This window comes from Emydura macquarii, unplaced genomic scaffold (assembly GCF_026122565.2).
Source record: "Emydura macquarii macquarii isolate MOO-44397 ecotype Brisbane River unplaced genomic scaffold, CSIRO-AGI_Emac_v2 contig_3506, whole genome shotgun sequence".
NCBI classification, from domain to species: domain Eukaryota; kingdom Metazoa; phylum Chordata; order Testudines; family Chelidae; genus Emydura; species Emydura macquarii.
The window spans coordinates 10,835,531-10,848,112 of record NW_027133643.1 but is presented as its reverse complement, the minus strand read 5'-3'; the positions used below and the strand labels follow the sequence as shown (position 1 = coordinate 10,848,112).

Sequence of the window (12,582 nt, the reverse complement as noted above, 5' to 3'; positions counted from 1 at the left end):
AACACAGAATAAACGAACAACCACTAAATGATTGAGGTTGCCTGTAAGTCTCTTTGGGATGAGGCTTGACATTACAGTGGCAATCTAGCCATGATAGTCTACTGGTGATGCTCTGATATACATTTTCTGTCCAGGAAAGATGCATTGTGTGATAGTTCGGCAAGAATATTGAATATTCAGTCCAGAGAATGTAATTTTTCCTGCCTCAGCCCAGAGAATGTAATTACATCACTGTCCTCTTGTGATTCTTTGACATCCTGCCTACTGTCTTTTTACCTTGGATAGTAATGAAGCAATAAAGTGACTACTCTGATAAGAAGAGATGACACCACTCCAATGTTGCGAGAATTAAATACCAGAGGAGTGTGCTTTACAAAGACTGAAGGAGCATTTCTTCAGACATCAAGCTTTGTACAAGGGTGTGGCTGCTGCTCATAAGCGGCCCAACGTTCTTGAGGTGAGCAGCTAAGCTCCATGGAGAACTAGAAAAGTGACTGAGACACGGAGTGCTCTCTGACTATGTTTTCCCAATAGTGTGGATAATGGTGAAGAAAACGTCCACAGACTGAGCTCCTTATTTAGCAAAAGTCATTGATATATTATTACTTGCAAGTCTAAAATATTATCAGAGTGTTATCTGGAGTGGCCATCTCATGGTCTCTAGGACAAGGTCTGTTCTCACCAGAATACCTCTCTCCCATAGCTTTTGAGTAGGAAGGACAGTCTGAGAGGAGCTGGGGAACCTTGACCATCCATTAAAAATAGCAAAATGATTTTGAAAAACAAAGTACATTGTGAGCAACAACTGATCTGATTAAGAGTCTTACTCTTCTTGACAAACGAACGTAACACCAGGACTGGTATCAAATAATTTCCAACCAATTTTACAATCTTGACAATATCACGTTCTTCAGATCAAAGTTTCAGATAGGTGACAGCCGCCAGTCACACGCCAAATTTGACAATATGCATTTGTCTATTAGTAAACATGAACACTGTGTTGAAATGGAAAATTTAGAATAGTGTGTTTCAGGGTCTGTCATGTCAGGAACAATGAGATAAAATTATGTGCTGAAGGACATGGATAAAGGAATGTGGTGATAAGAATAGAACAAAAATTTAACTGGGATATGCAGGACTTAAGCGGGCAAAGGATTGGAGAGAGTTGCATCTGAAGCCATGAACTGAGGAGTGGTGAAAGCGGAAACTTTCAAGGATGACAATGAAGGTAGCGGTTAAAGCGTTCATCTAAAAACCCTTATTCACATCAATAGCAAGTGGCATTGCTTGTAGAAGTAAGGATTAATTGTGCAATTAGAGGTTTGCCGATTGAACCATGTGCCCCTGAGCAGGCAGACTCTTTAATACACAATTTTGATTTTCCTTCCATACTTTTACTTCCTGCCCCAAGCAGGCCAGCATTCTCTCATTAGTCTTTTTCATCAGGTGCTAGAGACTGCACTGGGAGGGCTTATTTCAGAATCTTCTTCCTGGAGAGGTAAAGGTTCTGTGTTTTCTTAGAGAAACCGATATTACTAGATGATCGAGGTTCATATATGACACTCATCACCATACTATCTGGACATCTCCACATCTGTGGCCAGGAGGTGGCAAAAAAACAAACAAACCCAAACAAGTAATTTATATTTAACTACAATCTGCAACAGTCTACACAACTGTGATTAAAGTTTCAAAAGCTTCATGGCCAAGAGGCATTTGACCTTGGAAAGTGTGTAAGGTTTCTTAACGCCATTTGAGAAAGTCATTCCATAAAAGAACTTCAGACAGAACTTCAGGATGCAGCTGGAGATTAGAAGCATAGTACACAGTCAATATATAGCCACATCAACAGGGGAAAACATTCATTTGAAAATGCCTCCCTTACACATATTCATCTTTGTAACCAATAGTGTATGTATGGTCACGCCTGATTCCACCTCAATAAGGGTCTGATGCTACAAAGTGCTATATGCCATCAACTCCCACTCTCCCCTGTTGATGGGGTTACATCAGTTTGCCTATAGTAAATATTCTATCAAAGCCCTCACTGTGACTCAAGCAAATAAACCACTAGAAACATTGGTATAAAAATACTGACTATTTACCATGCTTCTAATTTCAAGTTGCACCTCACAGCTCCATCTGAGGGACTTGGATGGAATGAGTTTCTCAAAATGGGGTTAAGAAAATCATACTGATATATTGGTTCAGTGGGGTCAGTGGAAATTTAGGTTTATCAGCATCTTGCAATATTGAGCAGTATGTTCACCCTGGAGCTTTTTATACTGCTTATCACTGCTGATTACTACTTCTGTACAGTGGTTAATTGCCACAAGAGCTCAGGGAAGAGAGACCGCCCCTTTAACTTGATGCAGACATGAGAGGTACTAGGCTGCTGTGACAGCACACGACTGAAGATGTACAAGCTACTATATATGTATTAGTGGGATAGTTATTCACTTTATTAATGCTGATGATTAAACTTAGTGGCGTTTGGAATCAGGTTCTAACAAATGGCAATGCAGCAAAGCCATGTTAGTGTTAATAAATTTCTGTCCTAAATTAAGGTTATTCATGCTAGTACTAGAGCTGAAATGCTTTTTTGTTCCTGTGAAAAATTTCAACAAAAAAGGTTTTCATTGACATTTTCCTTTAAAAATTTCAGTTTTTAATAAAAAAAAAAACCCTCAAAATTGAAACTTTTGGCCTTGTGTTTTGACTAATGTAAAAATATTTTGTCAGAGTTGGCCATTTCCAGGAAAATTTTTTGTTTTGACAAAAAAGTCATATTTAAAAAAATATTGAATGAACATTTTTGACCAGTTCTAGCTGTAAGAACAATAGATAATGGCACCAAATAACTAATAGAAAGCGATAATGAGATTCTGAATAATTGGTTGGAAGCATTTTTAGCGGTGTATACCTTTTCCTTGCCCTACAACTTAGTGGTAGGGGCAGTGATGGCTCCAGCAGACTTTTTCAACAGTACAACAGCAAAGACGACATCCACGCTCAGAGTTTACCACAGGAGGTCAATAAATCTCATGGTAACTTTTGAAAGAACATGCCAATCCACTATATAGCTGTACTTACATGAGCTATCATGAACATTCAATGCTGGCTTCAAAGCCATATCAGGACAAGAAGTTCCCCCTCCACAAATCTCCAACTCTCTCTTTAATATGTTAATGTTATGTTAATATTGTTTTAACCTTTTAATATGATTGAGCTGGCAGCTCAATACCTCTTCCAATTATTCTCCAGCATCACCAACTTTCTTGGACACCTGGGTCATTACTACCAGGCTTGCTGTTAAGGAGTATGTGAAGAGTACAAGGTCCTTGAGTACAGACGGAAGGGGTGGACATTTGTCTTTATGCTATTATCGACACAAGATAATCATAATAAAATGGGCAGACTTCCATATTACCAGTTATTATCCCTTGGTTGGTGTCATGGATGCACAGGGTCTGGTCTATGCCCCAGCCTGAAATCAGTCAGAGTGACTGCTTTAGTGTGCAAAACCCCAAGGGTTCACACAGCTACACAGGGACAGGTCCATGGCTTCCTTTGGGCACCAGCAATCCCTGTCTCTCTTCGTGAGCTGAGCCAGACTCCTGCAGGAGGCATGCATTGTACCCCTTCAGATGACAATGCTCTTAGTGAATACTTGCAATGATTCCAGGCAGCCTTTTCAAAACAATTTATTAGCCACCTAGCATACAATATCTGTAATACTGTGGGTTAGCAAAGAGAGCAAATGTTAACCCATAGTTCATCCTGGCCAAGCCATGCAATGAACCAGCCAAGCCGTGATGAATTGCATTTAATGAGCCGTCCCTTTTTTGTGGCTGTAATAGTTTATGATGTGTCTGGAGGAATCAGCTTTGCTAGTTATTCATTGTTGTGGGTAAAATGTGCCCAGTAATTTTTTTTCCTCCTAAAGCTTCTCACACCTTCCTCCCCTCTCCGAATACATTCCGTGCCTCCCCGGGGGAGCCACCCCCCCACCCCAGTTTGAGAACCTTTGCCTTAAACTCAGGTGAGAGCTGCTGAGTCCCTCCAAAGGGCAGCTCTTAATTCACACCACCAGACAATTTTTCCTCCCCCTTTGTTCTCCAGCTCAGTGCACTTTCTGCCTGCCAGGATCTCAGGCTGTTGGATGTTGATTGTTCAATTGTCGAGGGTTCTCATCGTCTTTCTGGATCTTCTGTTGATTTCGGTCAGATTCAATCAGTTCTTTAACAACCCAGCCACTCCACTCAAACAGCAAAGTGACATACCCACTTGTTTTGCCTCCACTGGGTGGCAATGCAAAATACAGAGGGAAAATGAGGCACATGTAGGCATCATAAAAATGTTACAAAAAATTCCCACTGTGTCATAGTTGATAATAAAACCTTCAACGTCATTATCTTCTTGTGGCACTGTTTGCCTAATCAAGCAATACCAGATTCGGCTAGTTTAACTACAATCTTCCTTACACCTGCCGGCTATATTTTATTGAGTGACACATCCATTCATACAGTACTCATTTTTTGAGATAACACAGAAATGGATGTTAGCAATACAATGCATTTTGTGGCTAGCTGAAGCAAAGAACTGGTAACAAACCAGTAAAGTTCTCCCCTATTTACACTGCCATAACTGTCTGTAGTGTAATAAGTCAGATACATACTGGCTTTCATCTAGAACAGATCTTCACTGATAAGAATGGAAGGTTCTGCAAAAAACAGAGAATATTGAACCTTATACAGTAAACGTATTTGTAGTTAGTAAAGTTACTTCTACCTTCAGTGTGAAAGAAGATTCAGGGAATTTAGGACAATTACTATTTCTGCCTTTTGTCTATTCGTATGTGCAGTGGTCTGATTTATGCACTGCTACCAACTGTGGTAACTATGTAAATTAGGTGCACAGCTATTTGATAAATTATTTAAATATATTATTATTGCATTGTCATCATTGGGTTCGAGAGTCGACATACTGTTTACACAAACTGGGGTAATTTACATCTCAGAGCTCATTTCAGGCCCTCTGCAGACTCAGGAAGCCAACTCATGAGTTATGCTCTCCTCACATTTGAAAGGTTTTCTTCACCACCATAAGGCTAGACGCATTTTTAAAAGGAAGTTTTCATTCCGCAAAATCTTAATTATTGAGGGTTGTTTGAATATCCTAAATGAGCGGAAGCCACCATGTATTGGTCCTGATCAATGGTACCTCATATTTACAGTTGGATGCTTTGCTTTTAAAATACATTTTCAGTTATGTGCATTAGTATAATCTCCAAAGGCCTTCATCTGAAGCTGTAAGTGATGTTTGTCTTGCAGTCTGTATTTTCAAAGACCTTGGTTTCCAACGGTGAGTGTTCACAGTACCATGTGTAATTCAATTGCTGGCATTCTGACTGTGTTAATATTCATGTTTTGCCTCAGGAAGAAAAAGTGTACAACATCATGAACTGCCAGTGACTTGTGTATTTTTCCTTTGGGTTACGCGGCTTAATTGTTAACTTGTGAGGGACTACATTTCTCAGTCTTCATAAACAAACATGGCAATCATGCCTGAAAAAGGCTCTCCGATATAGCTATAAACTTCTTATATATCATCTAGCCAAACTGGATCCACAGTACTGTTAAACATCCACATTATGGTATACAGCTTACAATATAACATGCAAATCCTTGGACTCCCAAAAAGCAGAAATAAAGCCCCCATGAAGAGGGCAAAGGAGAGGCTCAAAGAGACAAATAGTATTTCTTGCTATCGCAAACTCAAAATTTTAAAAACCTGATTTTAAAGATTTTTTTAAAATAAACTTTAATTACATTCATAGCATTTTAAATGAATGACAGTGTAAGAAGCATCTCAAAGTAGCCACCAAATTTCTCTCATTCTGTGTGAAGCAACATTTTCTTTTTTCCCCACTTTCTGCTCTTTCATTACATTGCCCTTTGCAGGGATAAGAATGAAGGGATGGCATATAGACTACGGCAAGGAGTTTAAAAATCCCTTTCCGCAACAAACTCTTTCTCTGACCAGACTGTCACCTGCTCAAATCACAAGATACTGCAGGGAGAGCATGCTGAGTAGAGGTCTGTTCTAAATCTGGACTTGCTCATTAGACAGAAAAAGAAACATAAGGAAATATATGCCTTTTGCATGGGAAGGGGTCTCCTTCCACTGTGGTACCTTCACCCAAAGGTTGGAAGAAGAGAGTGAGACAGCTGTCAGCTGAGTGTGACAGAAGTAGTTAATCATGAAGTTCCTCCTCTCCTAAATATGTTCACCTAACGCAATATGAACCACAGGAGTCTTTCCTTTGACACATAGTGCTCTGACCCTGCAGGTGAACAAGATTAGGGCTGCCTTACTGCATACATAAATGATCAAGGAGAGAACAAATGGAGTTTTGGGGTCAGAGGTCAGCAACTGGCTAGCAATCCTAAAACTTTCCTGGAGAGTAAACTATTCAGGGCCACTTCATATCTCTGTATGGAAAATTAAAAATGGTTCCTGAAAAGGAATGCCCAGAGTAAACAATGTCACATCATTAATGTGCCTGGGCCAAACCCTACCACAAAGTTAGTTCGCCCCATAAGTAGAGCTGCTACGCTGAATGCAAAAGGGCACAGTGTGCTGGAGCGAGCAGGATCCCAAGGGGCTCTGCGCTTGAGGGGGTTGACGTGTGAGATCCTTTGGGGTGATGCATGAGACAGGGTGAGTGAGGGGGGCACAGGGGTAATGTGCACAAAAGGATGGGCAAGTGGTGGATGCAGAGCATGATCCTGTGGGGCCCTGTGTGGGAGGGTGTTAGGGAGAAAAGCCACCAAGCAGGATCTCAAGGGTAAGGATGCTCACTGTGTGCAATGGGGTGGATGAGAGCGTTACTGAGCAAGATCCCATGGAGCACATTGTGTGTGGGGGGAGCCCAGAAGGATCCTGCAGGAGTGCTGTGCGCGAAGGGGTTGGGATGGGGATTCTGAGCAGGATCCCATGGGGGCAGTGGCAGGGTAGGATCCCACAGGACACAGTGTCTCGTTTACGTACCTCTCTGACTACCTTGGCTCCTCCTGGTCAGCTACTTTGGTCTCAAGAGCCTGTACTTGGTCTCTGAGGGCCATGAGTTGCTTCCACTGAATGCATACAGATGATACTTGCCCACAAGGCAGGTAATCATACGGGCTACATTCAGTGCAATAAACTGGGTAGGCCCCACTCTGCTGCCTCCTGATGTCATGGTATCCTTTCGCACTGAGGATATTTCTCCAGGTGACGGGACCCCTATTATTAGGAAGAGATGGGTAATAGTAATGGGGGATTTGATTATTAGAAATATAGATACCTGTAGTTGGTTTGTGCTGACCCACATGGTGAATTGCCTGCCAGGTGCGAAGACTGTGGATCTCTCAAGACATGCAGAGTTAGGGAGGAGCTGGTGGTCATGGTATATGTAGGTGCCAATGACATAGGGAAAGGTAGAAGAGAGGTCTTGGAGGGCAAATTTAGGCTACTAGGTAAGAAATTAAAACCAGTACCTCCATGGTAGCATTCTCTGAAATGCTTCTAGTCCACGTGCAGGGCCAGTTAGACAGGCAGAACTGCAGAATGTCACTGTGTGGATGAGACAATGGTGTTCACAAGAGGGATTTAAGTTTATTACAAACTGGGGAAGCTTTTGGCAATGCAGGAGCCGATAGAGGAAGGATGGGCTCCACCTAAACCAAAACAAAACCAGATTGCTGGCATGTAACATTGAAAAGGTTGTAGAGGAGTTTTTAAACAAAGGGCTAGGGGAAAGCCGTCAGGTGCTGAGGAGCACACAGTTCAGATAGACACATCCCTTAGGGGATGATTTATTGAAGGGGACAGTTTATATGCTAGTAAAGAGAAAAAGATAGGAGTTGATAAAGTACAGGTAGCAACTGAAGAGAAACAGTCAAATGAGAGAGACCCATTCAACTACATCACATGAAGTCGACAACTGTGTATTGTCAAAAGTTATAAGTACTTTTTTACAAATGCAAGAAGCATAAATACTAAGATGGGTGAACTTGAATCCCTGGTACTAGATGAGGATATTGATATAATAGGCATCACAGAAACTTGGTGGAACGATGATAATCAAATGGGACATGGTAATACCAGGATACAAAATATACAGGAATGACAGAGTAGGTTGCGCTACTGAGGAAGTGCCACTGTATGTGAAAGAAAACGTAGATAGAGTCAAATATAATAAAAATCTTAAATGACTCAAACTGTACCTTAGTATCTCTATGGACAGAAATTCCATGCTTGAATAATAAGAGTATAGCAGTAGGAATATATTACCAACCACCTGACCAGGATGGTGACTGATTGTGAAATGGTCAGGGAGGTTGGAGGGCTATAAAAAAAACAAAAACCTCAAGAATAAAAATGGGGGATTTCAACTATCTCCATATTGAGTGGGTACATGTCACCTCAGGATGGGATGCAGAGATAAAATTTCTAGACATCATTAATGACTGCTTCTTGGAGCAGCTAGTCCTGGAACCCATAAGGGGAGAGGCAATTCTTGATTTAGTGCTACGTGGGGCGCAGGATCTAGTCAATAGGTGAATACAGCTGAACTGCTCGGTAATAAGGACCACAGTGTTATTACATTTAACGTCCTCGTGGGGAGGTGGGGGGAACCAAAGAAACCCACCACAGTAGATTTAACTTCAAAAAGAGGAACTACTCAAAAATGAGGAGGCTAGTTAAATGGAAATTAAAAGGAACAGTTACAAGAGTGAAAAGCTTGGAAGATGCATGGAAATGTTTTTAAAACACTGTAATAGAGACTCAAAATATTTGTATACTCTAAACAAAACAAAAACAGGAAGAGGACCAAAAAATGCTAAACAACAGAGTAAAAGAGGCAGTTAGAGACAAAAAACATCCTTTAAAAACTGGAAGTAAAATCCTACTGAGGAACATTGAAAGAAACAAACCCTTGCAAGTCAAGTGTAAAAGTATAATTAGGTAGGCCAAAAAAGAATTTGAAGAGCAACTAGGAAGAGACACAAAAACTAACAGCAAAATATTTTTAAGTACTTCACAAAAAAGAAGCCTGCCAAACAATCAGTAGGGCCGCTAGACGATCAAGTTGCTAAAAGAGCACTCTAGGAAGACAAGGCTGTTGCTGAGAAGCCAAATGAAATCTTTGGATCTGTTTTCACTGCAGAGAATGTGAAGGAAAGTTCCTCCACACCTGAGCCATTCTTTTTAGATGACAGTTCTGAGGAACTGCCCCCAGATTGAGGTGTTAATAGAAGATGTTTTGGAACAAATTGATAAATTAAACAGTAATAGTCACTGGGACCCAATGGTATTCACCCAAGATTTCTGAAGGAATTCAGACAGGAAATTGCAGAACTACTAATTATGGTATGGATCCTATCATTTAAATCAGATGACCAGGACCCTTCCAAACGCACGGCTGTGAAAAAAGGTGTCATGGACCATGAAATCTGCTCTCCCCTGTGAAATCTGTGGGGGAGAGCTTCTACCATGTGCTGGGCTCCAGCTGCTAGTGCTGGTGGGGCTGGGTAAGGACCGGACTACTACTTCTCTTGCAGCGACCACTCCTGGGGCTGGGGCTGGGGCTGTAGACCATGAAATTTCAGCTAGGCTGGGCCTACTTATAAAATTAAGCTACCAAATATTAATAAGTTGCATATTGCAGAGTATGTGAAATGGTAGCTGGAGTTCCTTTTGAAAAGGGGTGGTTGTTTTTTATTGCAACACACCCATGCTGTCTTTCCATTCTCAAGGTATGTCTGGTATTTCATTAAGATAACTGTTTATTAATTGCCTCTCTTGTCTGGACCATGTTCCATGATGAACTTATCCTCTGGGAGTAACTCATCTATGCAGTAAACAAAAATGTGTTAAATGCAGGGCATGCTACACCTCCATGGATCTCTCAAAATAACTTATGATCAAAGCCCATGGCTCGATGCCACCACAGGTATTGCTCAATTTAATCACAACAACCCCAATGCCACTTTGTTTGAAGGGTGGAACACTAAAACTAAACAACAAATCTAGGTGGACAGCGCCTTTTAACTAAGTAAAACACATGGGTTTCTTCTTTTTGTATTGTTTGCAGAAATTCCTGTGTTTACTCATGTAAATTACCAAAATGCTTGTAAAACATTGAATTTAAGAATATAAAAGAGAAGCAATGAAAATAAGCAAAGCAAGCAAGCTTCAAGAGTCACTCCGGACAAGAAACTGACAAAACCTGCCATTTTTGCCCAGCTGTCTTCTAAGACCATGAATCCAGGCTCTCTCCGGGGAAGCTGCTAAGAAACCATCGCTGCCTCTTGCCTGCATTGGTGAGGATAATTGCTTTTGCAGCTAAAATATACTAGACTTTTGGTTTGCGGGTTCATTTTATATGTTTATAAGTATAGTAATTAAAGCCTTTCTGTTATTATCAAACAAATGTCGTGACAATTCCTGAGCACATTAATAGCAGATCCCAGTCTGTAAGTTAATAGGGTCAGACCCTCACCCAGGAACTAGAATGAAATTATCGATTACAAAAGGTAACCATTTAAACTATTAAAATTATATTGGTTAACCGTTTAACCGATATAATTGTGTCCCCTGCACCCTGTCCCCCCCTCTGAGTCCCCTCCCAATAGCCCCCCCAGCCCGGCTCCATGGGGTACTGCGGCAGCAGTCAAAAAAGCTAACAGAATAGCATCATGCCACTGTATAAATCCATAGTATGCCTACACTTTTAAAACTGCTTGCAGTTAGGGTCGCCTCATCTCAAAAAAGATATATTAGAACGGGAAAAAGTACAGAGAAGGGCAAAACAAATGTGTAGAAATATGGAATAGCTTCCACACAAAGAAAGATTAAAAAGACTGTACATCTTAGAAAAGAGACTACTAAGGGGTGGTATGATAGAAGTCTATAAAATCATGAATGGAGAAAGTGAATAGGGAAGCGTTATTTACCCCTTCACATAACACATGAACCAGGAATGAAATTAACAGGCATCAGGTTTAATACAAACATAATAAATTATTACTTCACACAGTGCCCAGTGTTCCCCCTGTGGAGCTTGTTGCTGGGGATGTTGTGAAGGCCAAAAGTACAACAGGGTTCAAAAAAGATTTAGATGAGCTCTCGGAGAATAGGACCATCTATGGCTATTAACCAAGATGGTCAGGGATGCAGCCCCATACTCTGGCTGTCCCTAAATCTCTTACTGCCAGAAGCTAGGAAAGGATGATGGGATGGATCACGGCATAAATTGCCCTGTTCTGTTCATTCCCTCTGACACGTATAGCATCAGCCAACATCGGAAAATCGAATACTGGGCTAGATGGACCATTGGTCTGACCCAACATGGCTATTTTTATGTTCTTATCCCTGGGGTACTGTATGGTGGAAGAGGGGAGGGAGGGATTGGCAGGATCCTGTGGGGTGCTATGCACGGGGTGGTGGAGGCTCTGATTGAGACTCCGCGGGCACCATGTGTCGGGGGCTCCAATGGAGACCCTATAGGATGCTATGTGTGGGAGAGGGAGCTCAGGTCAGGGTGCTGTGTGCAGCAATGAAGGGGCTCTGGTTGAGACCCCATGGGGTGCTGTGTGCAGGGAAAAGCGGGGTCAGATCGGGACCCCATGGGGCGCTGTGTGCAGAGGGTACTCAGAGCAAGACCCGGTGGGGCTGTGCGTGTGCGGGGGGCGCTCGGGGTGTGCGCGGGGTGGGGGGCTCGAAGCGGGACCCTGCGTGGGGCTGTGTGTGCAGGGGGGGCTTGGAGCAGGACCCCACGCGGGGCTGTGTACGGGGAAAGGGGGCTCGGATCAGGACTCCAGGAGGCGCTGTGTGCGGGGGGTGATCAGAGCCGGACCCCACCAGGAGCTCTGTGCCCGGGGGGTGCTCAGAGTGGGACCCCGCGGGGGCTATGTGCGCGGGGGGGGGGGGGGCTGGGAGCAGGACCCCGCGCGCCGAGAGGGTGGAGGGGGGGGTCGGAGCGGAACCCCGCGGGGGGCTGTGTACAGGGGAAAGGGGGCTCAGATCAGGACTCCGTGGGGCGCTGTGTGTGGGGGGTGGGGCTCGCAGGGGAATCCCGCGGGGGCTGTGAGCGGAGGGGGGGGCTCGGAGCAGGACCCGCGTGCGGTGGGGGCGGGGCGGGACCCCGCGGGGGCTGTGAGCGGAGGGGAGGGCTCGGAGCGGCCCCTGTTGTGCGCGGACGCAGCAAGCCCCGTTGCCCGAGCACTAGCGGCTGCCCGGGGTGCGGGGAGTCCGAGGGGCCCCGCGGCGGCTCCGTGCCCCCGGCCCCGGCCGGCTGCTCTCCCCGTACCTGGCTGCTGCTCTCCTCGGGCAGGTTTCTCAGCAGCACCTTGCGCCTGTTGCTCAGCTGGCGCCGGGCGCTCTCCAGCCGCCGGGCGATCTCGGGCGGGCTGAGGGGCGCCGCCGCCCCACCGCGCCCCGGCTGCGCCCCGAGCCCCGACTCCCGCGGAGCCCCGCACAGCTCCGCGCCCGGCTCCGCTGCTGCTGCTGCCGCCATCTTGCAGGCAGAGGCAG

General features: G+C 44.0%; 1 protein-coding gene across 5 annotated transcripts in view; it reads right to left on the bottom strand.

The window, feature by feature from the left end:
* RAVER2 (ribonucleoprotein, PTB binding 2) overlaps nt 1-12,582 on the bottom strand; it is a 55,080-nt gene extending 42,498 nt beyond the window's left edge. For all 5 annotated transcript variants that reach the window (XM_067535566.1, XM_067535568.1, XM_067535569.1 and 2 more), the window contains exon 1: nt 12,359-12,582. In XM_067535566.1, the coding sequence (XP_067391667.1) occupies nt 12,359-12,565 (207 nt within the window). In that variant the 5' untranslated portion in view covers nt 12,566-12,582. The remainder of the gene's footprint in view (nt 1-12,358) is intronic.